The following is a 26,568-nucleotide window of genomic DNA, read 5'->3' as shown; positions in this document are numbered from 1 at the left end:
TGACCCAAACAATGCTTATGAGTGAAGTAGTAACTCATTTACATTTCTTGTACTCTTGCCCCTACCCTACACATTAAAATTTAATTTATACTTACAAAGATGTATTTTCTATCCTGGTTTTGTTATTTTGTGCTTGTTTAAATAATTTTGGTATCCAATTTCTGCATCTACTTAACTTTCCCAGTGTTTAATCATCTTGATCTTGGATTGTTAATCTGTACTTTGCGAACAGGAGAAAATACTAACAACACACATAAAATGCTGGAGGAACTCAGCAGGCCAGGCAACATCTAAGAAAGGAGTACAGTGGACGCTTCGGTCTGTACTCTTTTCCTAGATGCTGTCTGGCCTGCTGAGTTCCTCCCGTATTTTGTGTGTGTTGCTCGGATTTCCAGCATCTGTAGGTTTTCACTTGTTTTTGAAAAATCCAACAGCTTTGCATCAAAGAAAATTTCCAAAGTAAAGCTTCCTGAACTTGTCCTGTTAATTAATCCACTGCTGAATACTCAAGGTCCATGACAACCCAAGGCATGAGCATATTTCTCAGTTTTAAAAATATTCCTTGGTTTCTGTGTCCATTCATCATCATCATCATCAGGTGCCGTGCCCAGATTGAGCTTTGACTGCCATGCCCCACATACTCCTGTTTCGGGTCAAGTGGATCAATTCATTGGTATTCATTTCCAGTTCTCTGGCTGCTGTCTCCATCATCATTTGTCTTTGGCTTCCTCTTGTTTTCTTCCCTTCAATCTTTCCCATAATTACCGTGCATTCTAACTCCTCTTTCCTAATGACATGCCCAATGAAGTTACACTGCCTTTTCATGATCTCATACATTATTTCTCTTATTGTGTTTGCTCTGTTCATGACATCCTCATCAGATATTCGTTTTGTCCATGATATTCTTTGCATCCTCCTCAAAAACTATATCTCTGCTGCTTCAATTCATTTCCTCATGTTACTAGATATTGTCCAACATCTTGATCCACATAACATAACTGAGTACTCTGAGGCGGGTTGTCATGTTGGTCAGTATACTCTTCATTCTCGTAAAGGTGTCTCTTGCCATCCCTATTCTTCTTTTGATGTCCATGTCGCACCTGCCATCTGATGTTACCCAGCTTCCTAAGTAGCAAACGTTCTGTGCCTGTTTTAGGTCTTCCCCATTTATTTTCAGCCTGCAGATAGGATTCTCCTTCTTTTTGGATATCACCATACATTGTCTTTTTGCGATTGATAGACCCATTTCTGCACTTTCTTCAACAACTATATCAACTAAGCTTTGTAGTTCTTCCTCCATACTTGCAATTAACACAGGGTCATCCCGCATACCTGAAATTATTGATGTTTTCACCACCAACTTTGGTTCCCAAGATGTCTCTTATTTTTTTTGTCTAACGCCTCTCTTGATTTTCATTATCTGACTCATTTCTCCATCTATTCTTACAGCGGCAGTTTGTTCCCAGTACAGATTTCTGATTAGGCGGAGGTCTTTCGAATCTAGACCTAGAGTTTCCTGTAATATTTCAAATAACTTATTGTGCTTCACTTTATCAAATGCTTTTGCGTAGTTGACAAAACAAACAAATCTTTTTGTACTTGAATAGCTCGTTCTGATCATATTCTTAACATCAATATCGTGTTTCTTGTACCTTTGTCTTTCACAAAACCACATTGTTCTTTACCTATTTCAGTTTGTATCTTACTTTTAGCTCATCATCAAAATTCTTAGAAGCATCTTAGTGATATGACTCATTAAACCTGTGTCCACTACCCTTTGAATAAGAGAATTCCAAAGACTCTTCTAAATTCCAGTGGATGTAAGCCTAGCCTATATAATCTTTTCTCATACAGCATCTCCCTCATTCTGAATATTAATCAAGCAAAGGTTTCTTCAATGTTTCATTATTTAAAAAAAGAGACCAATACTATCCATAGTACTTCCGATATGCTCTCAGTCGTTCTATATATAACTGAAGCCTCCACACTTTAGTTCAATTCTTCCAGGAATAAATGATAATATCCTGTTAGTTTCCCAATTACTTGCAGTTCCTACATAGTAGTGTTTTTGCAAATTATGCATTACAACACCCAGATGCCTCTCCATCAGAGCTCTGCAATGTCTCAACACTTAAATAACATTTCTTGATTTTTACTTTTCACTTTGCACTTCATCTACCAGTCTTTAATCTATCTGTACCTCTTTGTCATCTTCAGATACGCTCTATACCAGTGGTCCCCAACCACCAGGCCATGGACTGGTACCAGGCCGCAAAGCATGTGCTACCGGGCCGCGAGAAAACCTTTCCTCATTCCCTGTTACGCCCACTGTTGAGCTTGAATGCACGCGAAGTCATTACCCGCGTGTCATCCATGTCAGCGCGGGAAGGAGATCAACTCCTCGAGCTTGCAAATGACGGTGGGCTGAAAAGTACATTTGACATAACATCTCTGCCAGCATTCTGGATCAAAGTCAAGGCTGAATACCCTGAGATAGCCATGAAAGCACTGAAAACGTTGCTTCCATTTCCAACATATCTCTGCAATGAATGCAACGAAAACTAAACTGCGGAATAGACTGGACATAAGGAAATCCCCTCAAGTATTGCTGTCTCCCATCACCCCTCAATAGGACCGTGTTGTTGCAGGAAAACAAGCCCAGGGCTCCCACTGATTCAGCGATATTGGTGTGTTGCAATGATTTTATATGTTCATACAAGGAAAATATGCACTGTGTGTTTAATATCCAAATGTTACTTAAAATGTTATGATGCTATTGATTTATCAGTGACTTATATAACCATGTAACAATTACAGCATGGAAAAAGGCCATCACTGCCCTTCTAGTCCGTGCCGAACGCTACTCCCACCTAGTCCCGCCAACCTGCTCTCAGCCCATAACCCTCCATTCCTTTCCTGTCCATATACCTATCCAATTTTTCTTTAAATGATAATATTGAACCTGCCTCTACCACTTCTACTGGAAGTTCGTTCAACACTTTGTCAAACACTTCAACAAGCTCCTTTGTCCTCCCCGATGATTGACTTATCACTATATTCATGCGAGGAAAATATGCACTGTGTGTTTAATAGTAAATTCGTTAGGTAATCCCTTTTAGAAACGAAATTGAGTGTATTAGCCACTTATCACCTATATTCCAGTCGTGATTAACACCCCCCCGAACAGACTCGCCAAAAACAATTTGTAGAGGAAAAAAAATCAGCACGTACACGCATGCGCACTGGTGCCCGTGCAAGGCTTCATGCTCATTGTAGTCTTTCTCGGGGTAAACACAACATATTTGACTGCTACTCTTGTCCGCTGGCAACCCTACCCCCCCCCCCCCCCCCAGGTCGGCCAGTCCGCAAGAATATTGTCAATATTAAACCTGTCCGCAGTGCAAAAAAGGTTGGGGACCCCTGCTCTATACAACTTAATTTCTTACCGATCTTCATGCCATCAGCAAATTTAACAAACTTACCTTGCGTACTATACTGTAGAATTGTAAAATGATGCTATACAGAAATAACATCAAAAATAGGTTATCAATTGCTGCTAAAATTACAAGGAAAATTTCACTTGTGCAGAATTTCATGACATATGCCAGTGATATTAAACCTGATTCTGACTTGTCGTGCACAATCCACCTACAATGATGTGTATTACAGTATAATAACAGGCAGCACGATAGCAAAATTCTAAAACAGCGCCAGTGAACCAGGTCCAATGCGGAGCTGTTTGTACGTTCTCACTGTGACTGTGTGGGTTTCCTCTGGATGCTCCATGCTCTTTCCACATTCCAAAAATGTACACTTTAGTAGGTCAATTTATTTACAGATAGAGCACGTTACAGGCTCTTCCAGCCCAAGAGCCACACCACCAAGCAACCCACCTATTTAACACCAGCCTAACCATCAGACAATTAACAATGATCAATTAACCTACTAACTGCTATGCCTTTGGAATGTGGGAGGAAACCAGAGCACCCACTCGTTCTCCATAAGGTTCACGGGGAGAACATACAAACTCCTTACAGACAGCACCAGAATTGAACTCCAACTCTGGAAAGCCCAAACTGTAATAGCGTCATGCTAACCACTATGCTACTGTGACGCCAAGTGGTCACATGGGTATAATTGGGCAGTGCAGTCTCATTGGGCTATCTCTAAAAACTAGATCTAACGATTAAATATTATTTAGCTCTGAGTCAATAATAAGGAGGCTTTTGTCCAACATTTTCAGCAAGTACATGATTCAAACAATGACTCCACAAGTCAACAATGTCAATGATTCTGATGAAGTCTTCATTTTCCACAGTATATAAACAAGTATAGTATTTAGCCATTACTTACAAATTCAGCTCAGTCACTTTGTGGATAATGCACAAGGTGTGCACAACTCTTTATACCACAGAATACAAAGATTAGCATATGTTGGTATATCCCTTGAGGCATGTAAAGTGATACAGTGTAACTTACTTGAAAATAACAATTTTATCGACCATTTTGTCAGTACAAGAAAACAATACAAGAGTTTGGACATCTGAGAAATACAAAATTACACAAGATTTTACTTGAACAATTTTTTGGGAAACAAGTCTCCAAAATCTCTTAAAAAAAAATGAGGAGGATGTTAAAATGGAGCACCCAAGAACTTCAGATGAGGAAAACAGAAACTGAGGAGAATAAGGATAAAGGGAGTGTACTGCAATTGGTGAGACAAAAGTGGTATTCCTTTGGGACAGTTGATGCGGCCTCAGCTTTTTACTGTACATATCAAGAACAAATGAAAGAACACTGTTGTGTCTTTACACTGCAATTGACAGGGAGGTACCGCAAGGTGAAAAGATAGGTGCCGAAGTTAGGTGATATGGGCAGCAGCTGAATAAAATTGTGGTAACTGGAGTTCAATGTCAGCTTTGTGAGGTTACATAGAATCCAGAGAAACAAATCCAATTATTTAATTAATGGTAAGATTTTAAATAAAATACAGGCCAACTTGGGGAGCATGAAATGTGATGGAGAAGAAATTGTGTTTCAGTCAAATGGAGCCTTCACTAGACACCTTCTGTTCCTGCATGAGCAGGTTGTAATGTTACTATGACACTGCAATTTCCTTTGGGATCAATAAAGTATCTATCTCTCCTTGTGTACTGTAGTCAAGATCAAAAGATTGGCTTTGTTGATATGACAAAACATTAAGAAGATGAGAGTTAAAACATAAATGTTCTTTCTTTTTAAATCTTTTTATTAATTTTCCAAAATTATAAACAGAATAACAATATTGATATGACAAAACATTAAGAAGACGAGAGTTAAAACATAAATGTTCTTTCTTTTTAAATCTTTTTATTAATTTTCCAAAATTATAAACAGAATAACAATATTGATACAGAGAGATTGGAATAATCTTATTGTTGATAAACATGTACAAGAAAGATTTCAAATAATACAGGTATAATACATTTCCAAACTCTTAATATAATTAATCATAGAGAAAAAAGAAATAAAAAGAAAAAAAATACAAAGAAACCCCCCCCCAAAAAAAAACAAAAAAAAAAGAAACTAAATACTAAACCCAAAAAAAAAGCAAACGGAACGAAACAAGGCTAGACCAATATCTTAAATCGAACACGTTCAGTAATGTCATCAACTCCACTCCTCTATTCAGATATTTTAAGTTAATAAGAAGGATTCGGAAAGGTCAAATTACATCATATGAAAATGTTGAACAAATGGTTTCCAAGTCTCTTCAAATTTAACCGAAGGATCAAAAATGTCATTTCTGATTTTTTCTAAATTTAAACATGGTATAGTTTGGGAAAACATAAATGCTGCATAAACTTGAATTAATTTCCTTGATTATAAAAGTCAAGAGGAATTCTAAAGAGAGTGTTTGAAGTGCAAGGCAATTTTATGGGGCATCTACCGCAAAATAATTTCCTCTGGCAACAGAAAGCAGAACAGTGGGATATCTCATATGACTATAAATGATAATATGATATTGGGACAGAATTTGGGGATTTGACCCACTGAGCCTGCTCGACATTCGATCATGGCTGATTTATTATCCCTCTCAACCCCACTCCCTTATCCACCCTGCACAAACCCCAACACCTTGATTAGAAGCCATCAACCTAAATTCCAAATACGTACAAAGACCTGACCTCCGCAGCCACCAGCGTCAATAAACTCTACAGACACACCAGCTCCTGGCCAAAACATTCTTCCCAATTTCTGCTTGAAAGGAATGTCCCTCCACTCCCCTCACATGTTAACCCTGTCATAACCAGGATCATTGTCACGAACTTCCTCTGCCAGTACACCCCTCCCAGATTATCATTCTTGGATATTAATGGAGTCCTGGATTACAAAAAATATTGATGTCATTGCTAAACAATTCTGAAACAATGACAAAACTTATCAACAATTTGTATCAAAGATTAGCATTGAGATAAACATAGAAACATAGAAAATAGGTGCAGGAGTAGGCCATTCAGCCCTTCGAGACTGCACCACCATTCAGTATGATCATGGCTGATCATCCAACTCAGAACCCTGTACCTGCCGTCCCTCCATACTCCCTGATCCCTTTAACCACAAGGGCCATATCTAACTCACTCTTAAATATAGCCAATGAACTGGCCTCAACTGTTTCCTGTGGCAGAGAATTCCACAGATTCACCACTCTCTGTGTGAAGAAGTTTTTCCTAATCTTGGTCCTAAAAGGCTTCCCCTTTATCCTCAAACTGTGACCCTTCGTTCTGGACTTCCCCAACATCGGGAACAATCTTCCTGCATCTAGCCTGTCCAATCCCTTTAGGATTTTATACATTTCAATAAGATCCCCCCTCAATATTCTAAATTCCAACGAGTATAAGCCTAGTCGATCCAGTCTTTCATCATATGAAAGTCCTGCTATCCCAGGAATCAACCTGGAGAACCGTCTTTGTACTCCTTCTATGGCAAGAATGTCTTTCCTCAGATTAGGGGACCAAAACTGTACATAATACTCCAGCTGTGGTCTCACCAAGGCCTTGTACAACTGCAGTAGTACCTCCCTGTTCCTATACTCGAATCCTCTTGCTATGAATGCCAGCATACCATTCGCCTTTTTCACCGCCTGCTGTACCTGCATGCCCACTTTCAATGACTGGTGTATAATGACACCCAGGTCTCGTTGCACCTCCTCTTTTCCCAATCGGCCACCATTCAGATAAAGATAAAGAATAGTCATGATGTCATGATCTGACTAACTGTAGGAACAGGCTCACTAGACTGAAAGTGCAAGTAATATAATTATTTTACCTAAAGATTTCAGAATTAAAATAGGTGTTTCCTTGTTGAAGTTAAAGCTGACTTTTATTGAAGGTTAATTCCTAAATATTTGCCATCACATGGTACAGGAAACAAGTCCCAGCCAGTGGTTAGGTTTCCAAGTCGACTATTTTACAGCCACCCACAGGGCAGAAAATTGGATTTTGATAAAGTATTATTAATGAACTGCCAATGTTGAGGAACTCAATTTATTCAAACAATGGATTTTATTAATGTAACCTGATATTGCTATCATTTTTGCACAAAACTTTCCTATTGCAATGACGTTTGACCAATTATATATATTTGACATCTTCTCAGTTTGTTGAAACTAATCATCCAGAAAAAACCTGTGCTTTAAACTCAGATCTTGGTCTTTTGAAACCATACAAAATAGAAACTAAAAAATTAACAGAGATTCCCATGAAGAAACTCAGAGTGCTATAATTGGTTCTGCAATGAAATTGGCGAATACAAACTGATTCTCCTAATCTACTTTATTTTTAATAAAAATGTTCTAAAGGCAGAAGCCTATTACAAATGTTTAGACTGCATAAACACAGTATATCACATCTACTATAGTACAATAAATTTGTCAGTGGGAGGCACAGCTGCAACATTTTAACAGATTATTCCCAAAATAGTTATTTGTCAACTTAAAACTGTAAGCCAGAGAAGCCATTTACTAAAACTGAAGTTAAAACCTATCCCCACCCCACTTTTTCTTTGGCACACCACGACAAAACCAAATTTCATTTCACTTGCATTTAAAACAAGTAAAACGTACAGGTTTCCCCCGCCATCCGAAGGTAGAGCATTCCTATGAAACTGTTCGTAAGCCGAAATGTCGTAAAGCGAAGAAGCAATTACCATTTACTTATATGGGAAAATTTTGTGAGTGCTTGCAGACCTAAAAATAACCTACCAAATCATGACAAATAACACATAAAACCTAAAATAACAGTAACATATAGTAAAAGCAGGAATGATATGATAAATACACAGACTATATAAAGTAGAAATACTTCTCTACAACGATTGCCTGCACAGATGTCCGTAGCGAAAATCTCATGCAAGTGCTCTCGGCAGAAAATCTCACGCAAGCGCTGTTGGCATAAATGCGCTCTCCAGTAACCTTTAAGCTATAAGGCTGCCAAATCTACCAAATAACACGTAAAAATACACAGCCTATATAAAGCAGAAATAGTGTATGTACAGTGTAGTATCACTTACCGGAATCAGGAAGACAGCTTGCCGAGCACACTGATGGTGGTGTGTTAGGCTGAGTCGTCGCAAGTTGGGTGGTGCAGTGGCCCCCACCCTCCGGGCCGCCGACCCGATACATTGCCGCGAAGAACGCAGCAGTAGCCAGGAGGCACACAGCAACATCTTTAAGAAAAAAGCTGAAATAAACATGCTAATTAATTAGGTGCCACCGACACATAATTGTCGGCCCAGATCAGAGGTGATGCAATCGGAAATCGGCACTGATCTGGACCGACAATTACGTGTCGGCGGTACCTAATTAATTAGCTTGATTATTTCGGCTTTTCTCTTAAAGATGTGCCGTGTGCCTCCTGGCTACCGTTGCATTCTCCGCGAATCGGTACAGTATCTGTCCGGGGCCCGGGGGTTGGGATGGTGGGACACGGGGGCGTCATCTCATCGTCAATCAGGGCAGGCAGCTCACCTTCTCCTATGACTGCCCACCTCGATGTCGAAGATCGAGGTTCGTTGTCTGCTGTGGCTGATGTGGAAGGCTTGCTTGACTGCTGAGCCTCGCGCATTTTTCTATCATACAGATGTTTGTAAGGACTCAGACCAACCTGTAAATATCCCCTAAACCTACGTACCCTTTCAAAATTAAAGTCGTATTTTATCACTGCAGCGAAAATTTCACACAGTTGCTTCACGTTGTTCGCCACTGCATTCGGCTTCGATTGTTATCCTTTCCTCTTCCAATTGCATCAGCTCTTCATCTATCAGTTCTTGGTCATGGGATGCCAAAACCTCTTCAACATCATCTTCGCCAGCTTCCACAAGCCAAACTCACTTTTTCCTTGCTTCGTTCACCATGATCGAAACGCTTAATTATGTCTAGTTCTACACTAAGTGTAACACCCTTACAAGCTCTTTTAGGATTTTCCAATACCTTCGAACTCATCTTGCTAACGGCTGCTCACAGGCACATGTTTAAGCAATGCCGGCTAGAATGCAGTTCCTGGGGAGGAGCTTGGCTGCTCAGGGCATGTGCTGCCTTTTATCACGCGCTGCCTTTCTTCGTAACAGTGAGAACACCTTCTGAAAGCGAAAACAGGGTACTAATGTTGGTCTTTCGTAACAGTGAGGTTTCGTAAAGCGAATGTTCGAAAAGCGGGGGACACCTGTATTATGAAACTCATTTCCCTTAGTTGTTATGTATCATCATCATATGACACAGTACACCTATGGCTTCATAAGTAAATGAATAACTGTTAACATGTCAATTCTGCTTCAAAAACATTTGTAATTATAACTAAATTCTACTCGTGCAATGCTAATTGATTTATAAATGGCCCCATAATACTGCTAAGTAACAAAATCTGCTTTGGTTGAAATGCTAATAACTTGGAAAAAAAATGTCAAAAAAAGCAGGAAAATCATGGAGGCAAGAGACTGCAGATGCTGGAATCTGGAGCAAAAAAGACAATCTACTGGAGAAGTACAACTTGTCAAGCAGCATCTGTATGAGGAAAGGAATTATTGGTATTTCGGGTTAACAACCTGCATCAGCAGAAAACAATGATGCATATCCTAACTTTAATCCCAGAAATTGATATGTTGAAATGCAATTTCATTTTAAAAAAGGAAAATTCTAACTGAAAAGGAAGTGTAAGTGCTTGGAAACCACATTCAATATCCTTCCTTTACTTCAGAGCTTCTAATCAAAATCACACTGGTGAGGGCAAGGGGTAGGTGCAGATTGGGAATGTAGAAACGAGATGCAGAATTACTAACACTCTCACCTAGCTCAAGAAGTAAAAATAAAGTGCAGAGGTCATATCCCTACACATAGACCTGACAGCAGGTGGCAAGTGGCTCAGGAAAGTAAGGAAGAAAAATAAAATTCATTTCTAAATGAAGTCTCAATGTCGTAATAGGTGGATTAACCCCAGTAGCCTGTGTCAAAGCACAAGTCTAAACAGAATTCCATACAGATTAAGTCCCTGTGCTTAACTCCAATAGGAAGAAAAGCATTTTTAAATAAGCAACCAGTCAACCATTGCAAGAGATGAGGAGGTGGAAGAAAGTAATCTTTATTTTATAACACATTTTGAAGTTGTTCAGTTTAGTTAATAATTCAGAAACAAGTAGTTGAGTTACTATTCAAATATATTCAGTACTTCACAGTGAACTCAACTTATTATAATTTCTTTCATGATAATTTCCCACACACACTTTCCAACCAAAAGCAAACTACTGACAGTATTGCAGCAGCAAGGTGAGTGATAGCAGAATATGTCAGAGTGCCTTTTGGTGCACAGATCCCAGGAGCTCAAAAGAACCAGCTGCACAGTAGTCACATTTCCCTGAGATGCAATAGTGCTTGCTTTAAATTGGCAATCTAATAAAAATGTTTACAAAACTGTAGTAATGGGCATTGCAAAGAAAAGTGGCTGCACGGTGGTTTTTATTTTTATTGCAACAGTATCTTACAAATTTCCCCCGAGGAAATCTCAGCCCTGCAGAAATGTAAGTCATATTAGAGTATTGTCCCATTACTGTCTCCCTTCCACATGCCGTCAGTCTTCAATTTGGCAAATTGCAACAGACAAAAGCACTCCATTGTATAATAACAATATGATTTTGGAGTTTACATTTGTTGTGCCAATTAGTTGAGAATGTATTATTTAGTAACTACCTATAACTGACTAGCTCAGGGGTACTGTAATGCTGCTGCTGTGACACATGCCGCAGCATTCTGTGATGTGTGTAATCTATGTAAAGCTCTTAAAGGAGCAACACCAGCACATTTTCAACTATTCCTCCTCCATTTGTCTATTACCTGATGTCATTCATCAGAAAAAATGTCAACTCAGCATGCAATTTTGACCAAACTAACAATATGTGGGATCAGTAAGTCCCTACACATTATTCATGTCTTGCCAAACTCTCAATATGTCAAACAAGCAGTCAAAATGCAATGTGCAGTTAAGCTCATTTAGTGTGCGTCTCAACTGCTTAGCCAAATAAACAGACAAATAAACAAGCAAAAGCAAAGTACTGAGAATGCTGGAAAATAAAACAAACTGGTTTGTTTCAGGTAGCATTGGCAGTGTTCAGATAAGAAGTCATCAACCTAAAATCTTAACCTTTGTTTCTTTCTCTACAGATGCTGCCCATTTCAAGATTTTCCAGCACGTTGTTTCCAAAACAAAAGAAACCATCTTGGATCTAACTCACCAAGTAATAGCAATATGAAGCATAGAATTATTTTTCTCCTGATTTTCAATTCATGCATTTACCATTCAAAGAATATCATGTACATAGACTAATCTCCATTGTTGAAATTTTAAATTCTTGGCTAAAAATGGTAATTTCACTCTACCAGCAAAGAGCTTTGCATGCAAGGAACAGAGGCCACAAAATTGGTCAAACATGCTAACTACACATGCAACAAGTGCACTCAGTGAATGTAGCTTACTTCTTGTATCAAGAAATAATATAGTCATGAAGCTTCCAAAGAATCAAAATTGTGTTGTTATCAATCTAACCCTCCTGTTACCTTCATATTTCTCATGAGGGAAACCTTCAAATCTTGTTGCAGTTCGATAAGCATTGAGATATTTCAGTGAAATCTTGCACATATCATGGGAGCACTCACCCATTCTTCCAGTATCTTTTGTATAGCCTCAGTGGCCCGTGCTTGATTTCTGCAGGCCAGGATAACATGTGCTCCATGCAAAGCTAAGGAGCGTGCAGATTCAAAACCTATCAAGAAAAAAAAAACTTTGTAATAATTCACGGTTGCTTTGAAACAAGAAAAACTGCATTTTCTGTAGTCTTAGACATCACTATTGGAAAAAGCAACATTTTCATTATGCTCTCCATGTGAATACACAATCTCAAAAGGCCAATTTACACAAAGGCCTTGGACTGTAACTAAATTCAGCGACCAATCTATCAGGTCATTTTCTCCAAAAATAGTGTCTAATTGTAAAAATCTTATATAATCTAACTGAACTATTTTCTTGGAAACAAAGCAGGGCTTGGTCAACAATTGAAAAACTAAAGAGCACAATTACAACATTCAAATACATTATTCTGATTGTGCAAGTTTAAAACATCTCACAAATTTTGTTGTTTATTTTGAATTTAAGATCTGTCTTTCATTGATGTTGCCAGCATTGGTTCCATTTGCAAAAGAAAATACCCAAAGGTATTTGAGACATAAAAATTCACTTAAAAGTTATTATGAACTACATAATAAATGATATGTGGTTCAGAGATATTTACTTCTATACCAGTAACTGCCAGCTATACAACCTTTCCAAATATCTTCTTGCAGGCATTTTTAAAGCAATTGAGAGGAAACTTCTGCCAAAATCTGATCAGCATTCTTAAAGTATTCATTTGCTACAGTTTAATGCATTTTTCTAAACATTTAAAAGTGACAGCCTATTTTCAATCTTCAACACACCTCTCCTCTTTCCAATTACAATTGGGGAAAATGTTTTTCAGTGCCTTGGAATCATTCCAAAATTCCTCAGTTACCCCTGTATATATTACGTGTATTTGGAGTTTGGATTAATCTAATTTACGTGACAAAGGATCACAAAAATATGCATCTTAAAATCTATCCAAGATAAGAAAATAACTATAGTCAAATCAACTTATGGCCTGAATCCAGAACAACCTTACAGGAGATTTGATGGAATTTTCCATTTAATGTGCCAACAATGGTTTTTAGGATGCCTGGCATTTTCAGATTACCTTTTAAGTTTTAATGCACAGCTTCCAATAACTGCAGTTCAAGGCATTCACAACCACAGCACCCTATGGGACACGACATACTAGCCACAATTTCAGGTCTTCACTTGGTATCAAATGTCATTTATTGTTCAGGTCTGGACAAATGTACAACATTTTGAAAAGTGCAAACCAGTTGTCCTACTTTTCAAGGTCTTCAAAAAGAAAGAAGACCTCATTTGGCTGCAGCAATCTTGCATTTTACACTTGCAAAAATAGATAAATCCACTCATTTTCACTTTATATTTACAATTCTTAATTGTGCATAAGATTTCCAGTAAAAATCCCACCCAGTTGGTAACATATCATCAAATTGTAATAACTTGCTAAATCCTGACTAATAAACACTCATGAATCTTTCAATCAAGAAATGTTCCTTAGGAACACACTTTCAATAGCTGTAAAACAGAAATACAAAGAACATTCTACTAACAACCAGCAGAAATATGGGAAGATAACTTTGGAGCCGTGGCAAAATTTAAGGATGTCTTAACTCAAAACATTTTTAATATAACTTAGTGGGAGTAATGGACTTTTGTAAATACATCCCCAACTCTAATGAAAACATTATTTTAAAAAGTGCCAAGGCAATTTCAAATTTCTTCAGAGATATTCATTAACACTATTCAATACAATGCAAAGAGCAACTAAGAACACAAAATTGGGGCATCTCACACCAATTGTTTCTTTAAAAGCATTTAACTGAGCATAAACTGCTGCTTCCAAAAACAAGACAAAATTTATATGAGCTGAAATATATTCACTTTATACATACCAATGGATTATCTTTAGGTATAATATTTCACATTCGAAGACAATATATGATGTGAGTTAGTAGTACCATATGCAATCAAGGTATGACAAGGTCATACAAGCTACTCTATCTACTCTGATTATGGAAAAACTGATTTAAAATGCAATATAGCAATGGTATGAAGATAGTCACTGTTCACCAAATAAAACAATCTCATACCTCCCTCATACTTTAGCAGAGGAATCTATTAAACAAGAAATAGTATTATAAAGTCAAATGCTTAAATTAACAGTAGGCATTCAGAGCACTTGTAAATATTTTACAAAGGGATACAGCAACTTAAACATATTTACACCAGTAGTTTCCAATGAATGGATGGTAGAAAATTATAAACTTCAACTTTAAGTATAACTGAATAAATGTTTTGGTTTGGTAAGAGAAATCAAAGGGTAATTATGTAAATTAAGAAAAATTCTGCACAACATTTAAATTAATTTTATCCCCTCAAAATCACCAACACAAATTGAGAACTGACACGTGATTTCATAGCTTTACAAGAACATTAAAGAATGAGATTTAATCTTTTGTAAGATATTCAAATACAGTATAAACAACCAAACTTCTAAGCTTTGACACAGAAATATAAACTCCTAATGCAAATTAGACTCAATGGACCAGGCAATGACCATCTCCAATAACAAAGTCTAACCACTGACCTTTGAGATCCAATTGCATTAAAGGGCAGCGGCATCAACAACCTGGAGTTATAACTGACCATATATTCACTGGGTCAATCACAAAATACTGCGGCTACAAGAACACGCTAGAGACCAAGTATCCTGCCGTGAATGAATCACCTCCTGGCACATCAAATCTCTCCCACCATCTGCAAGGCACAAGTTAGATACATACTTTCAACTTGCCTGGATGAGTATTGCTTTTTGTTTTGTTGTTTGTTTGGGTATTTTTGGTGTTTGATGGTCTTTTTTAATGGGTTCTATTGGGTTTCTTTGTTTGTGTGGCTACCTGCAAGGTTGTATATAGTATACATTGATAATAAATGTCCTTTGAACTTTGAACTTTTAGTGGAGCTTGACATCACAAGGAACAAAGTAATTGGTTTGAGTGATGCCACACCCATGAACCATAAAATTAATAGCATAAACACAAGAGATTCTACAGATGCTGGAAACTCAGAACAAAACACTCAAAATGCTGGATGAGCTCAGCAGGTCAAGTAGCATTTATGGAGAGGAATAAACAATCAATGTTTTGAGCTGAGACACTTCATCAGGACTGGAAAGGAACAATAAAATTAATTCCCCTTTTCAGAGGCTGAAATGCGTATCAACTAATAATGCAAGAAAAGTTCTTAGCCAAGGTAGTCTGAAAGCACCTTCCTACCTTATATTCCCTAGCCCACGGTAAATTAGTTTCTTATTGTTTTACTGCAGGACACTTGGTCTCTAAGCTGTTCTGTAGCCATCGTATTTTGTGATTGGCTCAGTGAATTGATAGTCACAGACATCCCACCCTGCAAAAGCTCATTTCAGGGAGATAGCACCATCAATTTGCGGGAGACTTCCGGGAGAGGTGGGATGTCTGCAATAGAGTAGCTCCTTAGCAGCTGGCCAGCTAGTTTAAATAACGTTAGCTATGCTAATGAACGAATGACACCTGTTAAACTCACCTCAACATGTCTTTTACAGTCTTAACTCACCATGGGCAATAGAAAAGCCACTGTTGCAAACAGTGCAGCGAGCAACACTGTCATTATTTTGACCCCTATTAGGCAGGGGTACACTTTAGTGTAGTCTGGGATGATGTAGGTTTTATTTTTTTTTTGGAACACTCCGCCATGGAGCGTGTGCACGCGCTCTCTCTCTCTCTCTCTCTCTCTCTCTCTCGTGGTCGCTCGCGCGCTCTCACTTGCTTTCTCTCTCGCTCGCGCGCTCTCACTTGCTTTCTCTCTCGCTCGCGCGCTCTCACTTGCTTTCTCTCTCGCTCGCACGCTCTCGCTTGCTTTCGCTCTCACGCACACGCGCGCTCTCTTGCTTTTTTCTCTCTCTCGCTTGCTCTCAAAAAAATTGATTTCCGTGATATTGTATATAATTTGCGGGCATCAGGGAGCCACTATTAATATGCCGAAGACTCCCAGAAGTTCCGGGAGAGGTGGGATGTCTGTAGTCAATGATGATTCCAGGTCATTGCTAGCAAAAGACGACAAGAGCGGCAGGCATGTGAAAACAACACCTGCAAGTCTCCCTCCAAACTGAAAATCATCCTGACTTCGAAATACACAATTGTTTTCTCATCTTCACTTTGTCCAAATCCTGGAATTCACTCTTCAAAAGCTCGGTAGAAGCGCCTTTGTCAGAAGGACTGCAGCACTTCAAGACAATAACTCACCACCACTATCTCAAGGCTAATAAATTTTGGACTGTTTTCAATGCCCAGCTCACCAAAATTGAGTAAGTAAAAAATAAACTCCAGATGGTAACCATCCAACACAGTCTCTCCGCCTAGTTCCTACACTCCCTTTAAAGTTATAAAGTCTCAATTTCCTGCTCTTTTTAAACTCACTGAGGCCCTGTTTCCTGTGCTGCTTTCAAATTCTCCAAATCCCTATTTCACACTCTCTTTTTAAACCGCCTAGTTCACAAGAAAATGTATTAAAGATTGCTGCGTAACATCTAAACAAAGTAATAAGTTGCATTTGTGAATTAATAGGATGAATATCTAATATCCAGAAAATCCATCAGCCGGCAGATTGCTACACTGTTGTGCAGAGTTGAAACCATAATTTTTCAGGTCTCCAATCTATTTAAGGAATAAATAAATTTTCAGAGTAGATTAGCCCTTACAAAGAGTTTCACAGTACTGGAATTTTTCATGGAATATAAAGTTAGTAGATTAAGTAAAACCCAAAATATTTGGCCACACATAATCTGGTTAAATTCACATTACTTTTTAGATCTGGCTGTGATTATTTCAAGATGCAAGATGACGACGGTGAACCACAGCAACTTTCTAAGGGCGACCTACACCAGAAGGGATTAACTTCACTTGCTCCATTACTGAACTGTTCCCACAACCTATGGATTCACTTTCAAGGAGACTTCATCTCATGTTCTCAATATTTATAGCTTACTTATTTATTATTGTTATTTCTTTTTTTTCTTCTGGCAATACGCAGTTGTATTTTGCACACTGGTTGTTAGCTCTGTTGCTGTGGTCTTTCAATGATTCTATTATGATTACTGGATTTATTGAGTATGCCAGCAAGAAAATAATTTCAGGGTTACATATGGTGACATGAAGGGTGATTGATAAGTTCGTAGCCTAGGGTAGAAGTAGACAAATTTTAGAAAACCTAGTACATTTATTTTTCAGCATAATCCCCTCCTACGTTTACAGACTTAGTCCAGCAGTCGTGGAGCATACGGATCCCTTCTTTGCAGAAGTTGGCATCTTAGACCTCCAGAAAGTGGTCCACAGCAGGGGTGATTGATAAGTTCATGGCCTGCGGTAGAAGGAGATGAGTTAAATAGCTCTCGTAACACGCACATGCAGTTCAACTCTGAGTGATTATACAGAAAGTTTGAAGTTAATAACTCATCTCCTTCTACCTTAGGCCACAAACTTATCAATCACTCCTGCGGTGGACCACTTTCTGGAGGTCCAAGGCGCCATCTTCTACAAAGAAGGGATCCGTATGCTCCACGACCGCTGGACTAAGTGTGTAAATGTAAGAGGGGATCATGTTGAAAAATAAATGTGCTAGGTTTTCTAAAACTGACTCCTTCTACCTTAGGCCACAAACTTAACAATCACCCCTTGTCTATGTATTCTGATAGTAAATTTACGTTGAACTTTGAAGAGGGTACAGAATAAACTCGTAAAACTTTTGATAAAGCTTCTGACCACAACTCGGGAAAACACTCAAACAATATGGGCCTCAAAGTAGTGTAGCAATTAACATGACACTATTACAGATCATGGCATTGGAGTTCAATTTCTGCGTCCTCTAGAAGCAAGTTTCTATGTTCCTTTGTGTCTGCATGTAAGTTTCCTCCAAATGCTTTGATTTCCTCCCACAGTCCAAAGACATAATGATTAGTAGGTTAATTGGTCATTGTAAGTTGTCCTGAGACTAGGCCAGGGTTAAATCAGTGGTTTGCTGGGTGACACAGTTCGAAGGGTGGTTGGATGGAGAGATGGGTAGCTTCCAATAAAACTTTATACTTGCACTATTTTTTTCTACTAAATTACAGTAAAAGGCTCCACATTTAATTCTTGTGTACAACTTCAGAAAACAACCCTATTGTGAAATGTTTCTGAGGCAGTTTGAACGTTGGTGATTATAGATCAAAGTCTGACAATACCCATCCCCCTCAACAAAGACTTACACTCATAGTGACTTCCAAATTTCTTTTATTTATCATAACACATTATATATTATTTGCTCCATTTTTCACAAAGAAGGTGATGGATAAGTGGAATGAGCCAGAGGAAGTGGTGGAGGCAAGAGTATAATTACAAGATTTAAAAGACTTTTGGACAGGTACTTGGATAAGAACAGTTTAGGGGGATATAGGTCAAATGCAGGTGAATGGGACTAGCTCAGGTAGGCAACTTGAGTCAAAGAGCTTGTTTCTAAACTGTACAGCTCTACAACATACATTTAAAAACCAAAAAAAATCAAACAGATAAACATAAAATACAAGTTAGATAGCTGTGTCTTGGAAAATAAACCTTTTATAATGAAACCAAGTTCATGAGCCTAACAGCTATATGTCCTTTTTGATTTATGACTTATTTCTCCTTGCCCATTTCTAAGCATGTGGGAAGCAATACCACTACAAGTTGCTCCAGGTCACATCCCATCCCATCCTGAAAAATCATCATGAGTGAATGGAATGACTGCAGCACTTCAAACCCACCACCTTTTGAAGAATAAATAACAATATGGATGCTCATATTCCATAAATATGAATTTGCTCATGGTTAAATCAAACCATTAGAGGTCATACCACACTATCCAAAATGTATTTTCTAAGGCGCCAAAAAAAAACTACCACATATCCCAAGTGTATCCACAACCAGTTTGCAAAAAAAGAACTGCACGACATTAAACATTAACTTTTAAAAATAACATGCAATATTTTTAAAAATTATGAAATAAGTTTTGTGACTTCACATAATTGAGCAAAGACAATGATTTGTCATATAGCAAATGCATTTTCCAGCTTTTAAGTTAAGTAATTTTACTTAAATTTATATTAAAAATAAATAAAACAAATAAGTATTTACTATATTCTGATCATCTAAATGTGGATAATTTTAATTAGTTTCAACTAATTAATTCAAATTCAACCACTATTAACAAATCCTACACCAACCAAATTTATAAAGGACAGGACTGCTGTCTGTTGGTCACATGTACAATACGTTAAATGTGTTACACTAATTGGGTATATTTATAAAGGAGTTGTCAAAAGCTACAAGTACATTGTCCAATGCTCAGAAATTAGCACCTAAATAATGTAAAAAAAAATCTGATCCAGCAGAACAAGAGCAATTAGTCTAAAATGGCAATTTTCCAAAAACAAAATCAAGCCATATTACTGTGGTGTGTAAACAGCAATAACATAGATTTCCAAAGATGAAGAACATCACACACGTTTCTCCACAGAGTGAAAGAAAAATGTGACTATTGGGACATTGGAATGTTGTCAATTGCAAATCATTAAACAGATGAAAGGAAGTATTATCTATGACACAGGTGAAATCATATAACTAAACTGCCTTCAATTATTTTTATTGTATCTCATATATTCAAAGAATTCTTGGATTAATTCCAAATCAATTCCACCATATTTTTAGATTATTAACACACCAATCTCAGTCACATAATAATTTCATCTTGCTTTGTGGGCCAAAGAAAATCATCTTTCTGCTCCAGGATTTAGCACTCAAAAAATTCTTTCAAACTGCACATCTCTGCTGGTACAACAATTAAGCATAAAAGCCAAAGAAAACTTAAACTTCAGCAGGAAATTTCCACCCACAGGATGACTCTTAATAAATTTGATCAATGTCCTTTTGATGAATCACTTTCAGTTTAATTAAAGAAAAACATGAGGTAGCTAATAACAGTAAGTAAAACCATGCAATCGGTCATTCTCAAAGGTTAGAGAATATGCATGCAGATCAAATCACCAGTGCCCACATATGTGGAGTTGTAACAGGTGCAAATTACAGATTCTTACAGGATAGTGTGCATGAGCATTTGGGAAACTAAGCAGTTTTCTACAAAAACCAAGGAAAAATGAGTCACATGAGCCTTTTCCAACTCAAACAGTGAAAACCAAAATGGCAAAATGGGGCTATATGCTACATTACCCAAGAAGGTACATTTTGGTTTTCACTGTTTGAGTTGGAAAAGGCTCATGTGACTTTCAGAAGGTGTTTTCACTGTTATGAAAAAAAATCAGCGCGCAATAAAAGTCAGCGCGTCCCCCGAGCAGCCGCTCTCCCCCGGATTCTCACCGGCATTGCTTAAACACATGTATGTGAGCAGTCGTTTGTAAGGTAAGTTCTAAGGTATCGGAAAAGCCTGAAAGAGCTCGTAAGGGTGCTACACAGCGTAAAACTAGACATAACTAAGCATTTTGATCGTGGTGAATGAAGTAAGGACAACGTGAGTTTGGCTTGTGGAAGCTGAAGAAGATGATATTGAAGAGGTTTTGGCATCCTATGACCAAGAACTGACAGAAGAAGAGCTGATGCAATTGGAAGAAAAAAAGATAACAATCCAAACCGAATGAGTAATGATAAAGTACGACTTTAATTTTGAAAGAGTACGTCAGTTTAGGGGATATTTGCAGGATGGTTTGAGTCCTTACAAAGAACTGTGTGATAGAAAAATGTGCGAGGCTCAGCAGTCAAGTGAGCCTTCCACATCAGCCACAGCAGACGACGAACCTCGACCTTCGATATCGAGGCGGGCAGAGATAGAAGAAGATGAGCTGCCTGCTCTAATGGAAACAGACGATGACAAAATGACACCACAGTGTCCCACCACCCCAACCCCCAGGCCACGGACAGATACCGATTCGCGGAGAATGCAACAGTAGTTGGGAGGCACATAGCACATCTTTAAGAAAAAAGCCGAAATAAACATGCTAATTAATTAGGTGCCACCAACACGTATTTGTCGGCCCAGATCAGAGACGATGCAATCGGAAATCGGCACTGATCTGGGCCGACAATTACGTGCCAGGCGGCACCTAATTAATTAGCATGTTTGTTTCGGCTTTTTTCTTAAAAGATGTGCTGTGTGCCTCCTGGCTACCGCTGCATTCCTGCATGTTTCGCGGCAATGTATCGCCTGGAGGATGGGGGCCACTGCACCATCCCAACCTGCAACGACTCAGTCTAACACACCATCATTAGTGTGCTCGGCGCTGTCTTCCCGATTCCGGTAAGTGATACTACACAGTACATACATTATTTCTATCTTATATAGGCTGTGTATTTTTACATGCTATTTCATATGATTTGGCAGCTTCACAGCTTAAAGGTTACTGGAGAGAGTGTTTCTGCCGAGAGCGCTTGTGTGAGATTTTCGCTACGGAGAACAGTTCAGTAATGCTTGTGGAAAAGTATTTCTACTTTATATAGGCTGTGTATTTATCATATCATTCCTGCTTTTACTATATGTTACTGTTATTTTAGGTCTTATGTGTTATTTGGCACGATTTGGTAGGTTATTTTTGGGTCTGTGAACGCCCACAAAATTTTCCCATATAAATAAATGGTAATTGCTTCTTCGCTTTACGACATTTCGGCTTATGAACCATTTCATAGGAACGCCCTACCTTTGGATGGCGGGGGAAACCTCTATGCTGTTAAATATTGAATATTCGCTTTTGTTCATTTTTTATACTATTTCACTTCTACTCCTTTAAAAACTCCTACATCATGCAATTTTTATCATTAGCATTAAATATACAAAATAACAATTTTGGACATAAAAAAACATACTTAATTTTAAAGAGACAATTACTTTAATAAATCAACTCTCAGTGGAACAGATTGTAAGCATATTAATTTAAAGCAAAGGAAGTTCCATCTGACGGTGGTGACTGAGACCTGACGGTGGTGGCAGTGGCCTAATTACAAAAACAATTCCAACCTTTTCACCACTCAAGTCAATGCTTCCTTGCTTAACAACTTTACTTAACAATTTGATACAACAAATAACAATTTGTCATGTACATTTTATCCTTCTGTAAATATTAACAACAACAATAAATAGCAAGATAAAAACTACAGTACAACTGCAATGTTTAAGCATAAACATCAGAAAACACCCCAGGAACTAAAAAAAATTCCATCCATTTCTGGACTTGAAAATCTTTGAAAACGTTCAGTCAGCTCTATCAGGAAGTAGACAATTAATATGCTCCTCCTCTATGAAGTCCATGACTTCAGCAGACAGGTGATAGATTTCCTTCATCATGCTTGCACGAGCGGTGATGATGGCTCCATCAGTTTGACCAGAATATCTTCAACTGGTATGAAGCACATATCCTTTCCACCTGGCTTTGGATGGAAGTGCTTGTTGGGCCCATGAGGGTGGAAAAACTCCACTTGAACATCTTGATGATGAGCATCCACAGTGACAACCTTTGCTAACCACCAATTTTGGTCATTAATGACTGCAAGCCAATCTCCACAATTAATGATACCAGCTGTCATAGTCCTGTCAGGATCACTCTGGGGGTTCCTGCTCCATTTCCTCCATCAGCATTGCCAAAGGCCCTCTGTTCTTTCCCATTGTGGTAGGGCCATCATTCTCCTCAGCCTGTGCCCTGGCATGTGTATTTTCAGTCAACTGAAATGTTGTTGGGCTGAAACACTGGCACATCTGTGGCTCACTGCAGAAACATGACAATGATCTGCAATGGATGCCGTTTCCGTAAGGTATGACCTGATGGACTTTCCTCAATGCTGGTACAGGTTTTAGTGGTTGAGAAAGGAGTGCATCATATGTCTGCATGCCACCGTCAGCAATATGATACAGCTGAGTACTGCAAAGACTTCTCCCAACCATCTCATGGAAGATTTTGCTTCCCTGTAGCACCTGCTCTGTTTTTCTCTCGGTGATTCTTGTGTTTTTTTATTTCTAGTTTGCTCTCGTTGCCAACGCTTTTTCAGTTTGTTCCTATCATTTATTATTTCTTGAAGTTTATTTTTCAAACCTTTCATCTCTCTCAAGTATCTTGTTCTTGTTTTCTTTCCCTTTCTATAGGCTGCCTACTGCGAGCTGGCTCCTGTATAGTCTGATCCAATGAACTATCTGGGGGGGGGGTCCTGGGTGTTCTGGGCTCTTTCTCTTACGCTCTCTTGACTCTTACTGTCTACGTTTCCACGCCTTTCTCTTACTCCTCTTTTCCCTTTCATTCAAATTGATGATAGTTTTTATCTTCCCATCCTCTACTCTCTTCTTCCATCTTTGCTTTTCCTTTCTCAAGTATTCCTCCTTTAACTCTGGCTCACTGTATATTTTCTCTCTCCGCTTTCTTTGGTATTCCCCATTTCTTCTCCTTCGCTCCTCCACTGATAGCTGTTGCCTAGCCATAACTTCCTAAAATACATAAAAGGAAGGTCAGAATTTAATGGAATTACTATGAAATTGTGCAAAATTACCATGAATTTAACTAACCATATAACCATATAACAATTACACATGGAAACAGGCCATCTCTGCCCTTCTAGTCCGTGCCGAACACTTACTCTCACCTAGTCCCACCGACCTGCACTCAGCCCATAACTCTCCAATCCTTAATTACGTTTATTTTGGTGAAATTTTATAAAATGATTATGAAATGGTGCAACTAAATTCATTTATGGTTTTAGTCATTGGAGATACATATAGTAAGGAAATATTGTAGGCCTGTGTGTGGAAGAAATAAAGGGGAAATTATGTATATTATAAATAAAGAGGTTAATGAAACATTACAAGCCATATTACTATTTATTGTGATCATAAATTATATTCAAGCCTCCACTAAGGATGATTTGGATGTTTTTGTCAACACCATCAGACAGAAAACCTGACGGTGTTGATGTCTGATGGTGGTGATGAAAACACACTTTTTTACATGACATGCATGAGTTGTATACAGGAACCATCTTGTTTTCCCTCTGTTGCTAGCCGCCTCTGGCCTCTACTTGAAATGCATAAATTTATGTCATAATTTAAAATAATCCTTTCTATACAAAAGAGACAGTGTTGACACGTCATGGTTGTGACAGTAGCAACATCAATAAATATGTAAAAATTATTGAAAAAATAGCAAACTTACAGGAGCTTGTTTGACCTTGTTGCATTTAGCAGATGTGGAGGGTGAAAAGGGGGTCCTCCCAGGAATATAGTTGAACATGTAGTTGCCTGATTTTATTGCTTTTTTATAAATATCTGATGGTGTTGACAAAAACTTGGGACACATTTTGAGCAAGCACAAAGTAAGAGTAAATATTGTTGAAAATTAACTACTTTTAGTTTTAAAGAGGTTTTTCACTCTACTCTTTTATCTGGCATATATATTATACATTTGAAATGATTTTATCACACTTTTTTATCAAATTGAAATGATAATCTCTTGTCTGAGGACAACTGATTTTGCAGGTACTGGGCTATCAAATAATCATATAATTTATAAAATTAAAAACAAACATATGAAAAAATGTTGCATTTTATGCGAAAGACCCTCAGATGATCAACCCTGATTATTTTAAATAAAAAAATGTTACTCATTTTCAACAGAATTAGCACTTTTCTTAGTGGGACATGTTTTCGCCGAAGTCTCAAGAGTCAGTGAAAAGCAAAATAGAGAGCATATATTATAGTGAATATTAGTGGGAAGGTAGAGGATTGGAAAGCTGTTAAAAACCAACAGAAAGCAATTAAAAAGCCATAAGGAGAAAAAGAAAAAATATCAATAGAAGCTAGCTAATAATACAAAACAAGATACCAAAAGTTTTTTAATAATATAGAAAGAGTAAAAGAGAGCAAGAATGCATATCATCCACTGGAAAATGCCACTGGAGAGGGGACAAAGAGATGGCAGAGAAACTTAGTAAGTATTTTGCATCAGTCTTCACTGTGGAAGACACTAGCAATATGCCAGAAATTCAAGAGTGTCATGGCACAGAAGTGAACGTTGTTGCTATTACAAAGCAGAAGGTCCTTGGGAAATTGAAAGATCTGAAGGTAGATAATTCACCTGGACCAGGTAAAGTATACTCTAGGGTTCTGAAAGAGGTAGGTGAAGAGATTGTCAAGGAATGATCTGGAATAGTTCTAGCGGACTGTTAAATCTCAAATGTCCCTTCAAGAAGGGAGGGCAGCAGAATAAAGGAAAGCATAAGAAAGGACATTATTGCCAGTTAGCCTGACTTCAGTGGTTGGGAAGATGTTGGAATCCATTATAAAGGATGAGGTTTCGAGGCACATGATAAAAAAGGCCAAAGTCAGCATGGTTTTCTGAAGAGGAAAACTTTCCTGACAAATCTGTTGGAATTCTTTGGGGAAATAACAAGCAAATAGACAAAGGAGAGTCAGTGGATGTTGCTTACTTTGATTTTCAGAAGGCATTTAACAAGCTGCTGCATACAAGGTTGCTGAACAAAATAAGTGCCCATGACATTACAAATTTTGTGCAAATTGTGGTACTGTGAGACATGATATTGAACTACCAGTGGCGCATAAGGTCGCAAATCCAACCTTTAAACCTTTTCCTGTATACTGTGTCAGTGCATTTCCAACAGAGACAGTTTGGGCACTCAATAACTGAAGAATCTTTGAACTTAAATTATATTTTAAACACTACATTAGATAACTATCAGTTACAGTTTCATGCCAGTGACTGTATAAAATAAGAACAATAGCAGCTATATTCTAAGTGTGATACCGGATAAAGTCAAGCATTTCCATGACAGAACGGACAAAGACACAAGGCTGTTTCACACAAATATTTCACTCAATTATTCTAAAAGCAACTCTCCACAATTCTCTGACAGCTAGGAGAAACACATAGAAATTAAGTAGAGCAGAAAAAGAAATTAAAATCTTTAATGAAGATGACTCCAAATATAACTTACGCAGAATAATGCATATTTTCTTCAGATAATTTCAAAAATTTGAAAGCCAAGATAACAAACATGATTCACAATCCACACTCTATTACTTGAAAAACTGCAAAAATAACACTTGTCTACAGGGCATTGCAGGTTAAAGAAATGGAGATTTTTCAGCAAATGCATTTTGAAATCCATATACACTACATTCACTGCTCTACCTTCATCAATGTGTTTTGTTACATCCCCAGAGAATTTAATCAGGCTTGTAAGGCTCGACCTGCCCTTGAGAAAGCCATGTTGACTATCCTTAACCAGGTTTTGTCTTTCCAAATGCT

The 26,568-nt window shown here is 38.0% G+C and overlaps 1 protein-coding gene across 5 annotated transcripts in view; it reads right to left on the bottom strand.

The window, feature by feature from the left end:
- Positions 1-26,568, bottom strand: part of wwox (WW domain containing oxidoreductase) — a 1,166,408-nt gene that overhangs the window by 1,036,714 nt on the left and 103,126 nt on the right. For all 5 annotated transcript variants that reach the window (XM_072279200.1, XM_072279197.1, XM_072279198.1 and 2 more), the window contains exon 5: positions 12,182-12,288. In XM_072279200.1, coding sequence (XP_072135301.1) covers positions 12,182-12,288 — 107 coding nt within the window. The remainder of the gene's footprint in view (positions 1-12,181; positions 12,289-26,568) is intronic.

This window comes from Mobula birostris, chromosome 15, assembly GCF_030028105.1.
Source record: "Mobula birostris isolate sMobBir1 chromosome 15, sMobBir1.hap1, whole genome shotgun sequence".
Taxonomy (NCBI): domain Eukaryota; kingdom Metazoa; phylum Chordata; class Chondrichthyes; order Myliobatiformes; family Myliobatidae; genus Mobula; species Mobula birostris.
This window is presented reverse-complemented; position numbering and strand designations above follow the sequence as displayed.